Source organism: Octopus bimaculoides, chromosome 23 (assembly GCF_046866305.1).
Source record: "Octopus bimaculoides isolate indiv1 chromosome 23, ASM4686630v1, whole genome shotgun sequence".
NCBI classification, from domain to species: Eukaryota; Metazoa; Mollusca; class Cephalopoda; order Octopoda; family Octopodidae; genus Octopus; species Octopus bimaculoides.
Genome location: NC_142950.1, coordinates 34528841 through 34549116, shown reverse-complemented (window position 1 = coordinate 34549116; position 20276 = coordinate 34528841). Strand labels below are relative to the sequence as shown.

The following is a 20276-nucleotide window of genomic DNA, read 5'->3' as shown; positions in this document are numbered from 1 at the left end:
ATCGAATCACGAAAAGGGTTAGAAATAAGAGATAGCCTAACAGTGGATGTAATAGCATCACTGTGACGCTGTATATATGTATGTATATGCGTGCGTGCGAGCATGCGAAGCGTGTCAAGAAATTAGAAGCCGAATTGAAGAAAATACCAGCAAATATTATTCACAATCAATATCATGCAACAATAGAAAATATTCATTAATAGGATTGCTTCATTTTTAATCATGCTTAATTGATAAATTTTTGATTAATATAAATGGTTAATGAAATTAAATTTTTAAATTACCTTTCGTCTGTTCTTCGGCAAAATTGATTTTCGTTTCTTGATTTCTTTTCTTTTCATGTTTTTTATTTTAATTTTACTTTTCTTTGTTAAGAAAAAGGAATCGACGACTTAACGGATATTGCAAACCATCAGTTCTAAGGCCAGACGGAAAATTCAGTAATAGCTAAGAGGATTTGGGCCACCAACGCCCGGAAACAAAGTAAGTTTTGGTGAGGCCCTAACCCGTGGCTCGTTACTATTTTATTTTTTCGTTTGAAATTTTGAGTCCCTAACAATTTTGCGGCCAGGGAGGCTCTGTGATCCCACTCGCGCTATACCACAGATTGAGCATTACGGGTATTCGTATTATGAAGTGTAATACGGATACCCGTCTCTGATTTTGAACGATATTAATAATCTTTGTTGTTTTCATACAGTCAACCCTCGCGTAACAGAATCGTTTTGAGTGGAGAAATGACAGAAAGAGGCACTTAACACAGTTAGAATGCGTTACATATATTTTTACTTCAGACAGTTAAATTCGACTCCATGTAACATTCGTAGGCGCGTCACAAGCTCCTAGCTCGTCGGTTTAGACGGCCGAATCTGAGCCTTACAAGCTAGCTTCCTGGGGCAGAATCAACCTAATGTAACTACAAACATGCTGTTGGTGATTTTTTCCTTTTTTGGACTTTTCCTTTTTCCCTTTCCGACGAAGTGCTATGCTCGAAACGTCAAAAACTCTCTCTGTTTACTGAGCGTCAAATTAATACATTCCTTGTGCACGTCCTCTTGTTGTTTCTTATTGTTAATTTTATTGTTCGTTTATTTGATTTGAATATATACACACACACATATACATACATGTATATGAAGCTATTAAAAGTGCTGATGGTGCAACCTTAGACTTTGAGCGTTTCGTTTAGTGTACAGTGATTCGATAAAGGTCGAAAATCGCTGTTGTAGAGTAAAATGAATCAAGTGAAGATTTGTAAACGAAGCCAAACAGTGCAAAAGATTCAGTGCAGTGCAAAAAATTACAAATAGTTATGGAAGGGGCACAGTCCAGGAACACACAGCTTTTTTTCTCTCTTATGGTGGCCCACAAAATTCTTGAGCAAGACTTCATGGAGCACCGAATATGAAGTGACTTTTAGTTATGTAACAACACAGTATGCTATACATATTTTAAACCAGTGGTTCTCAGTCATTTTTTGTCTATGGATCCCTTTGGTTACTGTTTTATTCTGGTGAATCCCTGTAGCCATTAGATAATTCTTTCGCGTTTCCTATTTCGCGTATCATACATTCCCTTCTGCAGACTGTGCTATGTAAAACGTCATAGAAAGAAATTTATCTGTTCTTGCAATAAATACATCTAAATCGGAAATTTTCGTGATCCTTAAAATACTACTGAGGGCTCAATTTATTATTTTGCTTGTGTGCCGCTCCATCACCCCATTACTACCAAAGACAAATCTTGTATGGACCACAAGGAGCCATATGGACCACAAGGAGCCATATGGACCACAAGGAGCCATATGGACCCCGGTAGAGAACCAGTGTTTTAAACTACGACATTATCCAGGTGTTGGGCGGATAACGTCTTACAACGCATCTTTTTCATGAATTTAGATTTTCGATTTTCTTCTGTGAAATCTTGTGACTTCATTGTTCTTATCAATCTCAGCACGGAGCATTAAAAGTTTTGGTGTGGGTCACCAGGACTGCAATGTCTATCATCGGTGGTGTCAACTGATTCTAAGTACATTATTGGTACGTTTTTATATGGACCATGAAAGAATGAAAGCTAAAATCGAATCAGGTGGGGTTTGAACTCACAAACAAAGAGGAGCCAAATTTAAAATCACATCAAAGCCAGGGCTGCGAACTGGCAGAATCGTTAGCACGCCGGACGAAACGCATAGTGGTATTTCGTCCGTCCTTACGTTCTGAGTTCAAAATCCGCCGTGGTCGAATTTGCCTTTCATTCTTTCGGGGTCGATGAAATAAGTACCAGTTACGCACTGGGGTCGATGTAATCGACTAACTCCCTCCCCCACAATTTCAGGCTTTGGGCCTATCGTAGAAAGGATTATTATTATTATTATTATTATTATTATTATTATTATTATTATTATTATTATTATTAGTTGACATTTGATAGTTTCAGGCTATTATTATTACTATCGTTTGAAGAGGAAGGTGAGGACAGAGAGAGAGAGAGAGAGAGAGAGAAAGAGAGAGAGATGCTGCCTTCTGGCGTGCTTATGAAAAGATGGACGAAAGAGGCAAGACAGGTGAAACTGAATAGATCTACTCTGAGTACGCTTTTCCAAGTAGGAGAAAAGAAACAGCAAGATAGCACTTTTCATGCCTTAGGGATGGCAGAGTAATCCGGAACTTTTGTGTGGGGTTTTCCCTGAATTACCCAAAGTGGACTGCCCTCCTATTGGAGATTCTATGTATTAATTATTCATTTCTCTAGCTTCTATTTGTATATCCTTTGTTACTTCCTTTAAAGTTGCATCTCATCCTTTAATATCCTCCTCCATGTCTTGGGCCCTTGTGGCCAGTAAAAGAAACCATTATCATTATTATTATTATTATTATTATTATTATTATTATTATTATTATTATTGTTGTTGTTGTTGTTGTTGTTATTGCAGCGTGGAAGGTGTTTATAAGCCATTTAAGAAACACGCAAAAACCGTTATTAGATTCACTTCAACATTTAAATTTAATTTGCCAAAATATTTTCGTCGTTTTGAGACCGCCACCTGACAAAATTCACTGACAAAATTCTGTGGGAATTTTGTCAGTGAACGGTTTTTGTGTTTCTTAAATGGCTTATAAACACCTTCCACGCTGCAATTGTTTTCGTTCCAGCACACGATCTCAGGTCAGCTCACTTGCTATACAAGTACAGCTCCGTAATTATCATTATTATTGTTGTCGTTATTATTATTATTATTATTATTGTTCAGTAGTTTTATTTTTTATAACGTGCTTTCACTTCACTACCGAGCGCAGCTCTGTGTGCCTTGGGTATGTACTGTGGTTTGCTGTGATGCTCTTATGGTTACTGTATTGAAAGTGTTTTGCGTAGGATGTGTGCAGTGCCCAGTAGTGCAATTTTCTGTATGTTATATATATTTGTAAGTCCTGGTGTTTTTGCTATGTATTTGTCTGAATATTTTTTTATTATACCTACTATGATAGGAATTGTTTCTGTTTTTAGATTTTTTATTATTATTATTATTATTATTATTATTATTATTATTATTATTATTATTATTATTATCATATCATCATTACCGTCATTATTATTATTATTATTAATAAAAATAATGATAAAACGGGAGGGGGTTAATATGTTAGCGTATATGTATATATTCAATATATTTATTACATACCGTTGAGATGGTCATTTTTAAAGTTTGTTGTGTGTATCGATAGGTAATGACTGTATATATTCATATAAATATATAAGATGTATTTTAGATAGTTGTGGAAGGTCAATGCTTCGCTCTGCCTTCAGTTTTCAATATGGCGTCGATAGAATGTTTCTCAGATCAGCACTGTTAAAAAACTAGATAATGTTAATGGGTTGTAAAGTCTTCAACAATTAAATAATGGGAGTGGTTATATGTGTATGTGAGGGAGGGAGAGAGGTAAGTAGGTAGGTAGGTAGGTAGGTAGGTTGGTGGGTAGGTGGGTAGGTGGGTGGGTAGGTAGGTAAGCAGATAGAGAGAGAGAGAGAGAGAGAGAGAGATGCGTACGTGTGTATGCATATAGGTATGTATGTACGCATGTATGTATGTATGTATGTATGTAGGTAGGTAGGTAGGTAGGTAGGAAGGTAGGTAGGTAGGTAGGTAGGTAGGTAGGTAGGTGGGTGGGTGGGTGGGTGGGTGGGTGGGTGGGTGGGTGGGTAGGAATAGACAGACAGACTGACAGACTAACAGACAGATAAACAGGCGGGCAGACGGAGAGGCAGACTGAGAGACAGACAGACAGGCAGACAAGCAGACAGATTACTTAGAAAAACTAATCACGCTACGTGATATGATAATGGTAATATAAGGCTACTTATTAAATTTTAGATAACTATAGTGATAGATAGAAGCACCGTACGTTGTAAAGTGTGCCATGAGTTATGGAAATCTACAATAATTCAAGCAGAACCACAAGGCAGAGAAAGTTTATTTCCTCTGACGAAATCCCTTATTGACCGAAACGTTGTGTTCATTACTCTCCATATGACGATGCATATCAACGTAAAACTCGTCAGCTCTTATTTCAAATCTTATATATGCTAACACAGACCATCGTTAGCTAATCGATTCTTGTGTGCATAGAAGACATAACCACGCTTGCAAGCGTTTTAAGAAACGGTCTACGTGAGGTAATATTCATTATCGAGCCGACTGCATTACTAAAGAAATAGTGAAGGTAATTTTTCGTTAGGTAAGCAATTCAGAAAGTCCCACGAGCCACAGTTTACCCTTGGCTGGCTTTGTATTCCTTTGTCTTGTATTTATCCCTATTTATCAAATTATCTTGTATTTATATCTATCTATCTATCTATCTATCTATATATATATATATATATATATATATATATATATATATATATATATATATATAATTTAGGGGGAAAAACACTATTAAATAATTCAGTAATGAAGAATATAATTCATACCCTCCAGAAAATAAATATATCATAAACACCTTATTCTAAAAATACAATAAAGTACATAAAAAACAACTAATAAACGGTATAAGAATGACTACGCACGTTTCGTAACAATATTTTCAAATAGATAACTTATAAAACCAATTCGATTATTAATTCTATTAATAATCAAATTGATCTATAATTAAATCTATTCAAAAATATAGTCACTCGTCAGGTCTAAAATAAAATAAAAATAATAATAATAATAATAAAAACCCAATTATTTTTTTATATATTTATTTGATATTTATTGTAAGTTACAATACGTAAATTGGTTTCTTCTTCTTATTATTATTATTATTAATATTATTTTAATTTTATTTTATTACCCTTTCACCTATGATGGAAAGCAATTGTCGGTGGTTTCTTAAGGAGATTTGGAGATGTCAGTAAAAATCACTAAAAGTCGTTTACAAGAGATTAGTGCAACTAAAATGAAGGGAACATCACTGCAATCTACGTAAGTCTACTAGCTAAAGCGTTAGTTGAATTACAACAAGAACAAGAACAAGAACGATGACAAAAGCAACATCAAAAATTAGTTATAACTAATTGGAACAAAGACACCATAAAAGACAAACAAATGAATAATATTAACCAAATTATTACAACACTACACTGCAAATAGTATTAGTGTATAATTGCTGAAAAAAATAAAATAACTGACATAAATACTCAGGATGTTCAAGTAATTATGGTCTGGTTTTAATTGGGGGATGAAAATAATTAAAAGCTTCACTTGGAAAGTCGTGCTGAAAAACAAGATAAATTACACAAATGTAGTTAATTACTGAAATAAAAATATATGTTAATAATAATAATTATTATTATGGTGTTCATATCACAAATTCAGTGGTTGTTGACTAAGTCAAGCGATAAACTAAAGCTGGAGCCTCTATGTGGTCGGTCAATCTGTTAGAAATAGCAAACGAATTTCTCTCAAACAACACACCATGCCAAATTAGTAGATAAAGGGCATTGGATATTGTAGACCCTGAAATAGAAATAAATGGGATCATGTATCAGCCCGACCAAAGACGACCGGCAACAAAACAACAGCAACAGCAACAATGGCTGCGATTAAATCAGTGACTGCAGCTAGACACAACAGTTAGCTCTTGTGTTTTTCGTGTATTTTATGAATAGCAAAAGAGGTTAAAAAGAGGGAGATAATTTGTTGGATGTCGTTGAACAGAATATAAATATGTTTGTGTGAGTGCACTCATGTATGCATGGGATGGATGGATGGATGGAAGCAAGCATTAAGAAATTTGAAAATAATGTTCTTTACGAAGTTACTGAAATGTAGATGGAGCGATAAACAGTATTAACTCATAAATCGATTTTAAAATACTCTTAGACAGAATAAAGTGGACAGAATTACGTGCAGGAATTGAACCAGGTGTCTGCCGATCCCAGTCTATGATTTTGTTCACTTTTCCCACGTCAAAGGGATAATCTTTATCCGATTATTAGGGAATCCTTACATATAGCTTCATCTGCATTTGAGCATCTCCTCATAAAGACAGACAGACAGAGAGACATATATATATATATATATATATATATATATATATATATATATGTGTGTGTGTGTGTGTGTGTGTGTGTGTGTGTGTGTGTGTAGAAGGTTGAAAAGGAACACATGAGTTGAAGTATATTGAAAAAAATGTCAAGGTAGAAAATGCTAAAATAATTGTTTTCCATATTTACAGTTGAAAAAGTCTCAATGACTGAAACCGGTACTGAAATGTTTTTTATAAAATTATTTTAGCATTTTCTATCTTGACTTTTTTTTCCATATTTGGTAGCCATGATAAAACTCCGAGTTTCGGATGCCGGAGTTTTATCGTTTTATCATGGCTACCGAATAACTGTCACATATCTTTACAGATAAATTCCTCTATTTACATAATATCGAGGTCTCTTTCTTTCTTTTGTTGTTCTTTCTATCAATATATATATATATATATATATATATATATATATATATATATATATATATATATATATATATTGATAGAAAGAACAACAAAAGAAAGAAAGAGACCTCGATATTATGTAAATAGAGGAATTTATCTGTAAAGATATGTGACAGTTATTCGGTAGCCATGATAAAACGATAAAACTCCGGCATCCGAAACTCGGAGTTTTATCATGGCTACCAAATAATTGTCACATATTTTTACAGATATATATATATATATCATAAATATATATATGTATCATAAGACACCCAGATATATGTATATATATATATAGTAAAATAATTCTATTTTGGAAAAGTGAATCTTGAAGCAGAAAAATCTATAATACATACATATATACAGACAGACAGACAGACAGAGACGTAAAGAGCCGAAGAAATGCAGCTAAGCATGTTTTATTCCGGCTGGCTAACCTTTAATTCAATGAGTATCAAATTCAATAGATTGAATAACTGAATAGTGATCGTCGAAATCGACGCAGAATCGTTTGCTTAGCTAATTTAACTGGATCAGAACAGACCTAGCAGCACCCAGGACAACAGCAGCAGCAGTAAAACAAAGATGCGGAGACTCTGGCTGAAATTCATCATAGGGTCGGAACGATAAAGAGCTGACATGAACTAAGTAACAACATCAACATCAACAACAACAACAACAACAACAACAGACATCGAACGAAGAACTTCTCTTGATGGTAGTTCAATGTGTTAGAAATAACAGCCAAAGTTCCAACAAACCAAATTTGGCCATCTTAGAGAAGGACAGATTGAAAGGACGTAGTCGGTGATATAGAAACGAAAGGGTGATCACAGCTGGAACGCTTTTAAGGCTAAACAACAACAACAGCTAATAATAATAATAATAATAATAATAATAATAATAATAATAATAATAATAATAATAATGATAATAATAATAATTTCAAGTTTTGCCACAAGGCCAGCAATTTCAGGGGGAGGGAGTAAGTCGATTACATCGGCCTCAGTGCTCAACTGTGACAATTAATCGGTAGCCATGATAAAACTCCGAGTCTCGGATGCCGGAGTTTTATCATGGCTACCGAATGATTGTCACATATTTTTACAGATAAATGCTACTAAGACGGCCCTGATTTCTAGCAAATCGAACGACTATAAAAAAGATTCCTTATTTGTTTCAGGATTAAAGAAGTTTCCACGCCCGGCGAATGAGTATATATCATGGTGGAACCGATGGAGCAAAGAAGAGAAACGTGCAGTGTGGAATTGGAAGCCGAACATGCAGCGATTACAGAATCATTACCAGCAGGAGTTCTACTTACTGAGTGGTCTTGGTTGATGAGTACCAGGTAAGAGAAATCCACAAATGAGAAGAGTATCGCTTGGAAGACCAACTTCAAAACTGAGAGATAAGGGAGCCGTGCAGGCCGTGTGATGCACGAATGTGTCCTTTAGTATTGTGCAGGATTAGTAGTTGTAATTGCTTCCCAGGTGTCTTGGTTAAGGATAGTCGCTTGAACGGACGTCCTGCACCTGTATGTTAACCCTTGGAGTTTTAAATGGGAAATGGCTGTGGGCTTTGTGAGTTGTGAGCGTTGTGGTGTGACGAATGTTGAAAAGCTAAATTTAGACGAGTGAATCTAGTGACCCGTTTCAGTATTTCACTCTGTTTACAAATTACCCAATCAGCAGTTTTAATGAGTCTTTTTTTCTTCTCATTCCTCAACCCGTACGGATGCACGTAATTATACATGCATTTTCATCCGAACACACGTATCTGTGTCATTCATTCTTTCAATATTTATCTATGTACACACATGCATACATACAAATACATATGCATAGGTGTACATGCATAAACGTAAATATATGTACATATACATATGCACACGTATATATATATATATATATATATATATATATTTACACATACACACACACACACACACACACACACACACACACACACACACACATATATATATATATATATATATATATATATATATATATATATATATATATATATATATATATATATATATATATATATGGGGTGGTGCTGAGTTAAAGTAAACAACAGCATCGTTTGAAGTGGCCTGCTGATAGCCAAATGTTGTGACAAAGTTTATGAAAAACTGATGTAAAACCGACCTAAACTAACAAGTAATCAGTCTGTATCTACGAGGAGGAACTACAGTAGAAACACAGAAGCCCAGAATCGGAGAAACACAAACATCCACCTTCTATCGCAAGCACAAACATATTTAAGGAGAGCAACATCTACTCTGCCGTCGCTTTACTACTTACAAGACAAACTCGATGGGTGTCATTCCGTAACTATTTGCTGTGTCAGCACTTGTTGTTGTTGTTGTTGTTGTTATTATTATTATTATTCCTGTTATTGCTTATTTAACCCCAGGTCAATGAGCGGATAGGATAAACTAATGATCAAAGTTACTACGGCTCTGGCCATTTCGTTTTCTTTGTTATTTTTTTCATACTGTTACCTTGAAGTCGATAAAGACACACAAATGAAAAAGAATGTTAAGAAGGAATATTATCACAACCTTCGCTGGTGAAATAGAAATATATACTATATATATATATATATATATATATATATATATATATATATATATATATATATATATATATATATATATATATATATATATATATATATATATGCGTTTAAGTATATGCGCGGTCATAGAGTGACCAATGGTTTTGCATCCATAAAGCGGGTGGCTTTATGGACGATTCGTCAGACTCTAATGGCAAAGGCCATATTGGTCTTCAGACTGTGGAGGTAGAATTCCGTTACGGTCAGTTAGTTAATAATCAAAGAATAAACAATCCGGATAGGCGAAAACGAGTTATCTCCCTTATAAATATATATATATATATATATATATATAGTAAATATTAAAAAAACGAAGAACAAACACAAAAAAGCAGCAACGCGAGGACGTGGTTCATGTAAGGTATTAGCAGACGCTCAGAGAAGAGAAGAAAGATGGTTTGACGTTTCGAGTAAAGCTCTTCTTCAGAAACAGAGGAAAGTCCAATACACACACACAGACACACAAACACATACACACTCACAGATGGATAGATAACTGCATACATGTATATGTATATAAATACATATATATGTATGTATATTTGTATGCATATGTATATATGTATGTGTGAGTATTCATTAGATAGATAGATAGATAGATAGATATGTATGTCATGTGATCACGTGATCGACCAGACTACCGGATGTTATACATCGCTGGTCACAATGCGGTTTGCATCGTTTTAGCTTTTAAATGATGCCACCCTGGCTGGGCGATACACACGCGCGCGCGCACACACAAACATACTTACATACATATGGCTTATCTACTTATGTATGCGTGTGTGTATGATATGATAAGAAAAATCTCAAACAAAAATTAGAAGGAAAAAACAGAAAGCGACAAAACAAAATAGAATAACAATATAAAGAAGAAGAAACAAACGCGGAAGGAAAACACATTTTTTCGGGAGAGAAAAAGAAAAGATGAAAAGAAAAAAAACTCCTGTTGCGGAATAGCAAACGGGCTTTTAAGAAATGGCTGTCCTAGATCTTCTGTGAGATATTTATGGAACTGCTAAGCTCATATATTTGCCGCTTAAAACGTTTGTTAAAAATAGAAGTAATGTAACCAGCCCAACAAGATAATAGCGTAAGGTAAGTTCATGTGAAGCATATCATTACAGGAATGAACTGAGCGAATGATAGATCTTCTACGGAATAACTCATCTTCTTGGACATTGGTTTCAAATTTTCGCACAAAGCCAGCGATTTCGGGGGAGGATTTAAGTCGATTAAATCTACCCCAGTTGTCAATTTATACTTATTTTATCGACCACCAAAAGGAAGAAAGGCACAAAGTCGGTCTCGGAAGAATTTGAACTGCCACTAAGCATTGGACTGCCGCTAACCACTGGACTGCAGTTAAGTATTTTACACGACGTACAAACGATTCTGCCACCTCACCACCCTAATTCTGGTTTCGAATTTTGGCACAAGGCCAGCAATTTCGTGGGAGGAGGTACGTCGATTGCATCGACTCCAGTGCCTCAACTGGTACTTATTTCATATATAAATATTAATACTCAGTTCTGCTGCCGTAATCTCCTTTAGAGAGATTTAGAAATAATAATATTTCTATTTTTGAAAATCAGTGGATGTGTTCCACTGAATATATATGAACAAACCTTCGAACAGACAGTCAACAGCGACACCTGCTGCGTTCAACTACTCTACATTGATAAAGGGTAAATACACCGAAACCGGTCTGTGGATGTTGAACCAGCAAAGGAAAGCTGATGACCTCCTCTGTTCGAAGATTGTAATGGAGACAGATTTGAGTGTCACATAGCTAGCTAGAGGCAATGGCCTCTCGGAGCTAACCAACGGCAGCATTCGTCCTATTTTTCTAGACTACCATGTTAGCTTGGCGATAGATATTAATATATATATATATATGTATGTTATACATTTATGTTAATAACAATTATACGTGTAAAACCACTGCCAACTTTCACACTTCATACAACTATCCCGCACCTAGTTTGAACACTGATATCTTCAAAACGTGATCCTATGTGAGACATAATTAAATGTGATACCAACCAGAAAACCCAGGCCACGATTACATCTCGTACAACCCCTGTGTCGAAAACATGTTCCATTGCTTGACGCCATTAAACGGTGAAATCAAGCAGATAATAACGACAGCTGTTAATACTCAAACATTGCTAGCTAACACACATAATTAATTATAATTATAATTATAATTAATGTACTTATTGCCTGCTTTAATCCTCCTTACATTATTTAACACTGATATTATTACAATTATTTAACATTCATTTATTGGGTGATTAATTCAATGTTTCGTTATATTTATTCGTTTTGCGTTTTGTGAGGCACTGAAAATAAGTTCTACGTAACATTAGACTGCGGCCATGCTTGGGCACCGCCAGTACTGATTTTTTTAAAGCCTGGTACTTATTCTATCGGACTCTTTTGTCGAAGCACCAAGCTACGGTGACGCAAACACATCAATACCGGTCGTCAAGTGCGGGGGCATAAAAGCAAAAACAGACACACACACACACACACACATAGAAAGATAGATAGATAGATAGATAGATAGATAGATAGATAGATAGATAGATAGATAGATAGATAGATAGATAGATAGATACGACGACCTTTCAGTTTCCGTCTACCAAATCCACTCACAAGGCTTTCGTCAGCCCGAGGCTATTAGTAGAAGACACTTGCCTGAGGTGCCACGCAGTGGGATTGAGCCTGGAACCACATAGTCGGGAGAATCAAGCTTCTTACCACACACCCATGACTGCGCCAATGTGTGTGTGTGAGTGTGTGTGAGTGTGTGTGTGTGTGTGTGTGTGTGTGTATGTGTGTGTGTGAGTGTGTGTGTGTGTGTGTGTATGTGTGTGTGTGAGTGTGTGTGTGTGTGTGTGTGTGTGTGTGTGTGTGTGAGTGTGTGTGTGTGTGTGTGTGTGTGTGTGTGTGTGTGTGTGTGTGCATATAACGATATGATACACACAACTAAATATGCACACACATGCATACACGTCGCATGATACGCACAGTCATCTATGATTCTGATTGCATGATACATTTAGTTCCGGTTATGTAATACTCTTCACTTTACACTTGCCAAACACATTAAAAAAAAGAACAATAAAAACAAAACTACGCAAATATCGAGAAATACAAAGACTCTGGGAGGAATAAATGATGCAATTGCAGCAGAAGCATTAGCACCGAGTATTTCGTCATCTCATGGTGACAGCTAAGTGTCATCAGCTAAGTGTGTGTGTGTATGTATGTATGTATGTATGTATGTATACATATAATATATATATTTATATGTATATATATATGTACACATATATATGTGTATTTACATATATATAAGCATATATATAATATACTTATATTTTTATGTATATATATATATATATTACATATATGTATACATATATACATATATATATATGCATATATATATATATGTATATATACATTATATATAAGTATATATATATATATATATATACTTTTGTGGGTGTGTATGTATGTATGTATGTATGTATACATAGCAGCCGGAAATCGGTGTTCAAGGAGTGCATATTTGAATCTGGAAACCCGCCTATGTCACAGTTTTCAGTATGTCACCAGATTACTATTTGTCAATGCGTGCACGACGCGCACACGCATACACACATGCACACACGCTTTACATTCACCTTAAATACACGCACCCCCCCCCCCCCACACACACACACATCTACATATAATTATATGTATGTACGTACGTATTTATGTATGTATGTATGTATGCATGTATGTATGTATGTATGCATGCATGCATGTATGTATGTATGTATGTATGTATGTATGTATGTATGTATGTGTGTATGTATGTATGTATGTAAGTAATATATACACATGGAAATAACTTTCCTCTTAACATTAGCGTCTCCTGCGCTTCTACAGAATTTTTTTTGGCATTTTTATAATTTCGGGAATCAGCTTAGTTATGCGGTTTTCGACCATCTTTTTTGCTTCTGAACCTCTTTCGTTCCTATCTCACTCAGGTGGATCCTCATACAATTCAATGTTTAAAAAATCCTATTGTTACACAGTTCTTTATTTAAGAGATGAGGAATTATGTACATTATTTACATTTGACGGATATTTCTCCTCATCTTGTTTGTTGTTAGCACAACGTTTCGGCTGATATACTCTCCAGCCTTCATCAGGTGTCTTGAAAGGGGGTGAGCTGGCAGAATCGTTAGCACGCAGGGCGAAATGCTTAGCGGTATTTCGTTTGCCGCTACGTTTTGAGTTCAAATTCCGCCGAAGTTTTGATTTTCGTCCCCGCAGGATGTCCAATAAATTACCCTCCTCACCAAACAAGCTTGGTAGACGTTGCCGGTTTAACTGTCGATGACCTGATGAACCGACCATGCGAACGCTCCGATTAGGTTACAAGTTACCAGCAGCGCTGAAGAGCAAATAGTGGTATAAGCCAAAGTGATTTGGCATACTGGGAACCTGGTTGTGCGGTAAGACGTTTGTTTCCAAGCCACATGGTTCCTGGTTCAGTCCCACTGCGTGGCACCATAGGCCAATGTTTCTACTATAGCCTCAACCTGCCCAAAGACTGTATACATACATATATATATATATATATATATATATATATATATATATATATATATATATATATATATATATTCCTGCGTGTGTCTCATTGTATCTGTGTTTGTCCCCTACACCCACTTGACAGCCGGTGTTGGTGTCTGCGTTCGCGTAACTCAGCGGTTCGGCAAAAGATACCGACAGAATAAGTAACAGGCGTTGAAAAGAAGTGCCCAAGTAGCCGTAAATCTATCACCAAGTCATTTGATATATCATAACAAGGAAGAAAATTGTTCGTCGGACATCGACGATTAACTTACTGACGCTCTGTTTCACTAAATACAATGGAATAAGGTGTCAGCTAAGATGTATGGGGGAAAATGGTGTGTGTGTGTGTGTGTGTGCGTGTGTGTGTGTGTGTGTGTGTGTGTGTACGTGTGTGTGCGTGTGTGTGTTTCTATGCGCATATATGCATACATACCAGAGGTTTATCATTGAAATATATATGAGCATGTCTAGATATGCAATTATACGCATGAGAATACATACATGAAGCAAAACATACAAATCTACACACAACCATACATGCATACATACATACATACATATATGCATACATAACCTGTTGTTGATGTTGAAATTCCAGTGAAGGAGCCTTGGATCTAGGTTAGAAACTGGTTCTTTCTCTATTGGCAAGAAATCTTGAAATAAATCAGCATAACATACATACATACATACATACATACATACAAAATATAATCCCAGAAAACAATCTAAAAATATTTACTTACGTAAGACGTTTTAAAAACTTATTTCAAATTCAATTTCTTTGTCTCTTTCGGTTCTGTTTCTGAGACTTCTGAGTCGAAATTTTGCTAAAATAACGCGAATTGTCTCCACAGGTTCCTTCTTTTTTTTTTTTTTTTTTTCGGCGGGAGTAGGAGATGGTTGTAAGAGAATATATGGAGTTATAAGACAATGGTTGTATGTCTTGCACTTTAAGAGACACTTTATAAACAATGTGTATGTATATGTACACACACACATACATACACACATACATACATACATACACACACATATGCGTACAGATATATATATATATATATATATACATATATTTGTGTGTGTATATATATATATGCGTGTATATACATGTATATACATATATTTATATGTATGTATGTGCTTGGGCATGTGTGTATGTATGAGCACAGCCAAAGGGTTTTTTTAACCAAATATTTACAAGCTATTATTTAGAACTCTATCTACTTCGACTTATGACTTAATCAATATATATATATATATATATATATATATATATATATAGGTATATGATAGGATTGTTTAAACATTGAAAGGGTAGGCTGACGTGTTTAAGCAACCAGGGGATAATTAAATCCGAAGGCACTGCAATCAAATTGGCAGATCGAAACGATCGTCAATGTATCATTACATAATCTCCACATAATTAATTAATTAAATCAATGGCTAACTAGCGCAATCGACCTGCTTCTTCCTGTGTTTGTTTCTCCATATGCTCAAAATTCAAATATGTTATCTTTATCTTTAAAAAAGTGATGAAAATGTGGCCAGCAAATAATAATTCTTCTTTTTATTAAACAGGTGCAAATCGTACCCGGACTTTTAATATATACATATATATATATATAAACAAGACACACAAGCAAGACATGGTTTAACAAAAATGTTTTAAGTCTCTTATATACACAAACACACACACACACATATATATATAAGCGTCTAAAGAGCCTGGCCCAGAAGCGACAAGCCCGAAAAGAGAGGATCCCCAACCCTACTTCTGCTGTTACGTGCCCAACATGTGGCCGCCTTTGCGCGTCCGCCTTTGGATTCCGCCGTTCCCACCTCCGGCGTCACTGACGTCATTGCCGAACCCGACAGACTTCCATTATATATATATATATATATACACACACACACACATATAAATGTATGTATATATACATCGATTCATAAACGACGATCCAAACAAGGGGGCGTCTATGACGTCACTAAACCTGCTAGAGACAGCAGCCAAATCAAATTACTCTCTTAATTTACACCCTTAAAAAAGGCGGGAAGGGCACATAGAATCGTCATTACTGGAATAAATTAATTTCGATCGAAGCTCGATCTCTACTGGTATGGTACAACAACAACGACAACAACGACAACAAAAAAAATCAACACCACCGCCACCGCCACCACCACTACCACCACCACCGCCACCACCACCACCACCATCACTACAGTCCAACAGCACCACAACCTTCACTACCACCATCCGTCCGATACTACAACTACCGCCACCACTACAACCACCACCACCACCATCACTAGTACCATCATCATCATCATCATCATCATCATCATCATCACCATCATCGCCACTGTCGTCCAACAACATGACGACAGCATCCAAAATGGAGGCGGCATTGTACAAATGGAATAATGGCCGGAAATGGCACTGAAGCCAAAAAATTCATCATCATCATTACCATCGTCATCGTCGTCATCGTCATCACAATGGTTGTCATCGCAGCCACCGTCATCGTTTTTTCTCGTCGCCATCGTTGTCGTCGTCGTCGTCGTCATCACTATCATCATCATCAACAGCAATAGCAGCTGCTTCGTTATCCCCTTAATCCTCATCATCATCGCCATCATCATCTTCATCACTATCATCATCATCATCACTAGCACTATCATCATCATCATCACCATCATCATCATCATCACCATCATCATCATCATCATCATCATCATCATCATCATCATCATCATCACCACCATCATCATCATCATCACCATCATCATCATCATCATCACCATCATCATCATCATCTTCATCATCATCATTATCATCAACAACAACAACAACAACAACAACAATAGCCAATAACAACAACTACAAGACTAAGAACAACAATAGAAAGGGCAGAGGCTGTCGGAGAATATAAAGGGGGTGGTTGGGGGAAATGGGATGGGTGGAAGTGTGAAGATACTAATCGTACGGAGTGTGTTTCAGTGTGTGTGTGTATGTGTGTGTGTGTGGATATGTGTGTGTGTGTGTGTGTGTGTGTGTGTGGATATGTGTGTGTGTGTGAGTAATGTGTCAGCGTTATTGTATGTGTGAAGGGGAGAAATAGAGAGAGAGAGAGGAGAGAGAGAAAGAGAGAGAAAGAGAGAGAATGTGTTGTGTATCACAGAGAGAAAGAGAAACAGTGAGATGAAGAAAGAAAGAAAGAAAGAAAGAAAGAAAGAAAGAAAGAAAGAATGAAAGAAAGAATGAAAGAAAGAAAGAAAGAAAGAAAGAAAGAAAGAAAGAAAGAAAGAAAGAAATGAAAGAAAGAAAGAATGAAAGAAAGAAAGAAAGAAAGAAAGAAAGAAAGAAAGAATGAAAGAAAGAAAGAAAGAATGAAAGAAAGAATGAAAGAAAGAAAGAAAGAAAGAAAGAAAGAATGAAAGAAAGAAAGAAAGAAAGAAAGAATGAAAGAAAGAAAGAAAGAAAGAAAGAAAGAAAGAAAGAAAGAAAGAAAGAAAGAAAGAGAAAGATTCAGAGAAAGCGAGAGAGGATGTGCATATATTTCAGTGCGTAATGTTATTGTGTGTGTGAGAGAGAGAGAGAGAGAGAGAGAGAGAGAGAGAGAGAGAGAGTGTCTCAAAGAGAAAAAGGGTGCAAAAGATAGAGGAAGATATAAAGAAACAGAGAGAGAAAACGAGTGAAAAGGAAGAGCAAAACTGAGAGGGAGGGTACGTCTGTGTGTGCATGTGCATGTGTGCATGTGTGCGTGTGTGTGTGTGCATGTGCGTGTGTGCATGTGTGTGTGTGTGTGTGTGTGTGTGTGTGTGTGGTTGTCTGTTGTGTGTTTCTAGCTGAAACGAGACTGTAAATACGTTGGTTGTTTGCAGTGAATGTTTTTTTGTGTGTGCAGTGTTTATCGCGTTGTTTGGTGCTGAATTTGCCGTCTGAAAGTGTGATGTCAGTCAGGTGACCTTTCAGCTTGAGTCCTCAATTACAAATAACTATCATATCAAGCTGATCTTTGCCGGGTAGGTAGGTAGGTGGGTGGGTAGGTAGGTAGGTAGGAAAGTGGGTGAGGTGGGTCGAGAGATAGCGACGGGGGTGGGGGTGGATGCGGAGGAGAAACGATGGACGAACTAATAATGTTTTCCAAAGAAATCATCTCCAACACCGCCACCCGCCACCGCCACCGCCGCCACCCGCCACCACCCGCCACCGCCCGCCGCCGCCACCATCGTTATTATTTATTCATTTATTTTATTTTTCCCTGTTGAATTCTCGTCGCAGTCGAACTTTGCCTTTCATCTCTACAGATGTCAACTATCGCGATGATATAATCAACTGGTTCACCCACCACTACTACCAAAACCAACACCACCACCACCAGCACCACGACTACCACGACTACCACTCGCCACCACCTTACATAAACACATGCAGACACACACACGCACACACATGCTATCAAACACGTACCTACACACAGATATACCTACATACCATATATATATATACACACACGAACCATCCCAAAAATATGTAACATTGCGCCTTGTGTGGTACACTCGCTAAAGTGTAGGTCAAAGAACTTCGCAATATTTAGTTGCGGTTCATTAAGTTCTCACTCAAACCTTCCGATCCCATCCAGGGTCAACGTTGTGTTTTTCTCTCTCCGGAGTCGATAAAAGAAAATGCCAGTTACGTAGCAGGTTCGATAGCAACGACTGTCGCCTCCCTCCTTTGTGTGCCTTATGTCACAAGCCATTCGGCTACTGTGTGAAGAACGTCTCAAGGATATACTCAAAGCTTTACTGAAGAGCTTTGAGATCAACCCTGACACTTGGGGGTAACACAAATGCAAGACCTCCCTGTATGTATATATATATATATTATAATTTTCCAGAGGACGTAGCAACCGTTACCAATATAGCATAAGAACTTACCTTAGGGGATCATTAACTAGATTCCTTAAGGGTCGTTCTCACAGTTTATATTTATATTATAAGGTTTTTAACTTTTAAATTTTCATATTCAAAAGAGACAGAGGCTTCAAACTCGATATATCGATTTATTCACCACTCTATGTTATATATATATAACGAAGGATATATTATAAACAATTAATAATTATTTATGAATATATGAATGGTCAAACATGTAATAATGAATTACATAAAAGAAGAGTGTTTATAATTATGAATAAATCACAATAATAACGGAGGGGGTTGCAAAAACCCTTACATAGTGGGTTTATAGTGGTTTTGACTGCTATTTCTAAGCATGTCAGGGTTTTTGTAACCCTCTCCGTTATAATTGTGATTTATTCATAATTATAAACACTCTTCCATAATACATATATACAAATGCATATATACAACATGCACACACACACATACGCATACACACGCACGACCACACACATACACGCGCACATGTATGCACGCACACAATCATACAATCACACCTACATACGTAAGTGCATGTGTGTATTTAAAATAGCAAACAGCTTAAGACACTCACGTATGTGCACCCGGTTATACACAAAATCGCCTGTGTATTCTGGTGAATATGCGTGTCCAAAACTCTGTGTGTGTGTGTGCGTGCGTGTCTATGTGTGTGTGTGCGTGTCTGTGTGTGCGCGGGCGTATGAGATAATCAAAACTCAACCGAGTGTATATAATTAAGATGACCGGATGCAGATATGCAGCTCATCCCCACTCCCAAGTTACATGTTTGCACAAGCTTTTTGAATAAGTGTTCTTAGGAACGACAGTAAACAACGCACGAAACACGTGACTGACGCGCCGACGCGCAGTCTATCAGTTCGTCTGTTTGTCTGTTTGTCTGACCTTCTCTCTCTCTGCTCGGCTAATTTTCTACTCATCATCTGACTAATTATCGGTTTCAGGCAATGTCAATATTCATATATCTATATATATGTGTGTGTGTGTATGTATGTGTGTATATATATATATATATATATATATATCGACAATGTAACCTCGTGGATATCGTTGGCGATTTTTTCTTCCTCCGTC

General features: G+C 36.5%; 2 protein-coding genes and 1 long non-coding RNA gene across 7 annotated transcripts in view; 1 reads left to right on the top strand and 2 right to left on the bottom strand.

Annotated features, from left to right (window-relative positions):
• LOC149131351 (heparan sulfate glucosamine 3-O-sulfotransferase 5-like) overlaps positions 1-356 on the bottom strand; it is a 46902-nt gene extending 46546 nt beyond the window's left edge. Inside the window, exon 1 of one of the 2 annotated variants that reach the window (XM_052976078.2) lies at positions 285-356. In XM_052976078.2, the coding sequence (XP_052832038.1) occupies positions 285-341 (57 nt within the window). In that variant the 5' untranslated portion in view covers positions 342-356. The remainder of the gene's footprint in view (positions 1-284) is intronic. The other variant, XM_014913307.3, reaches the window with a different exon arrangement.
• Positions 1-20276, top strand: part of LOC106868163 (uncharacterized) — a 105429-nt gene that overhangs the window by 30881 nt on the left and 54272 nt on the right. Inside the window, exons 3-4 of one of the 2 annotated variants that reach the window (XR_016238100.1) lie at positions 376-483; positions 8152-8537. This is a non-coding gene — a long non-coding RNA (uncharacterized LOC106868163). Of the gene's footprint in view, positions 1-372; positions 484-8151; positions 8538-20276 lie in introns of those variants that run through there. The other variant, XR_008266662.2, reaches the window with a different exon arrangement.
• The window catches only part of LOC106868162 (heparan sulfate glucosamine 3-O-sulfotransferase 5), a 122292-nt gene that overhangs the window by 64728 nt on the left and 37288 nt on the right, over positions 1-20276 (bottom strand). The window contains exon 2 of one of the 3 annotated variants that reach the window (XM_089340489.1): positions 3680-3844. The exons of 1 other annotated variant lie outside the window; for it this stretch is intronic. In XM_089340489.1, coding sequence (XP_089196615.1) covers positions 3680-3694 — 15 coding nt within the window. In that variant the 5' untranslated portion in view covers positions 3695-3844. Of the gene's footprint in view, positions 1-3679; positions 3845-8292; positions 8732-20276 lie in introns of those variants that run through there. One more of the 3 variants, XM_089340491.1, reaches the window with a different exon arrangement.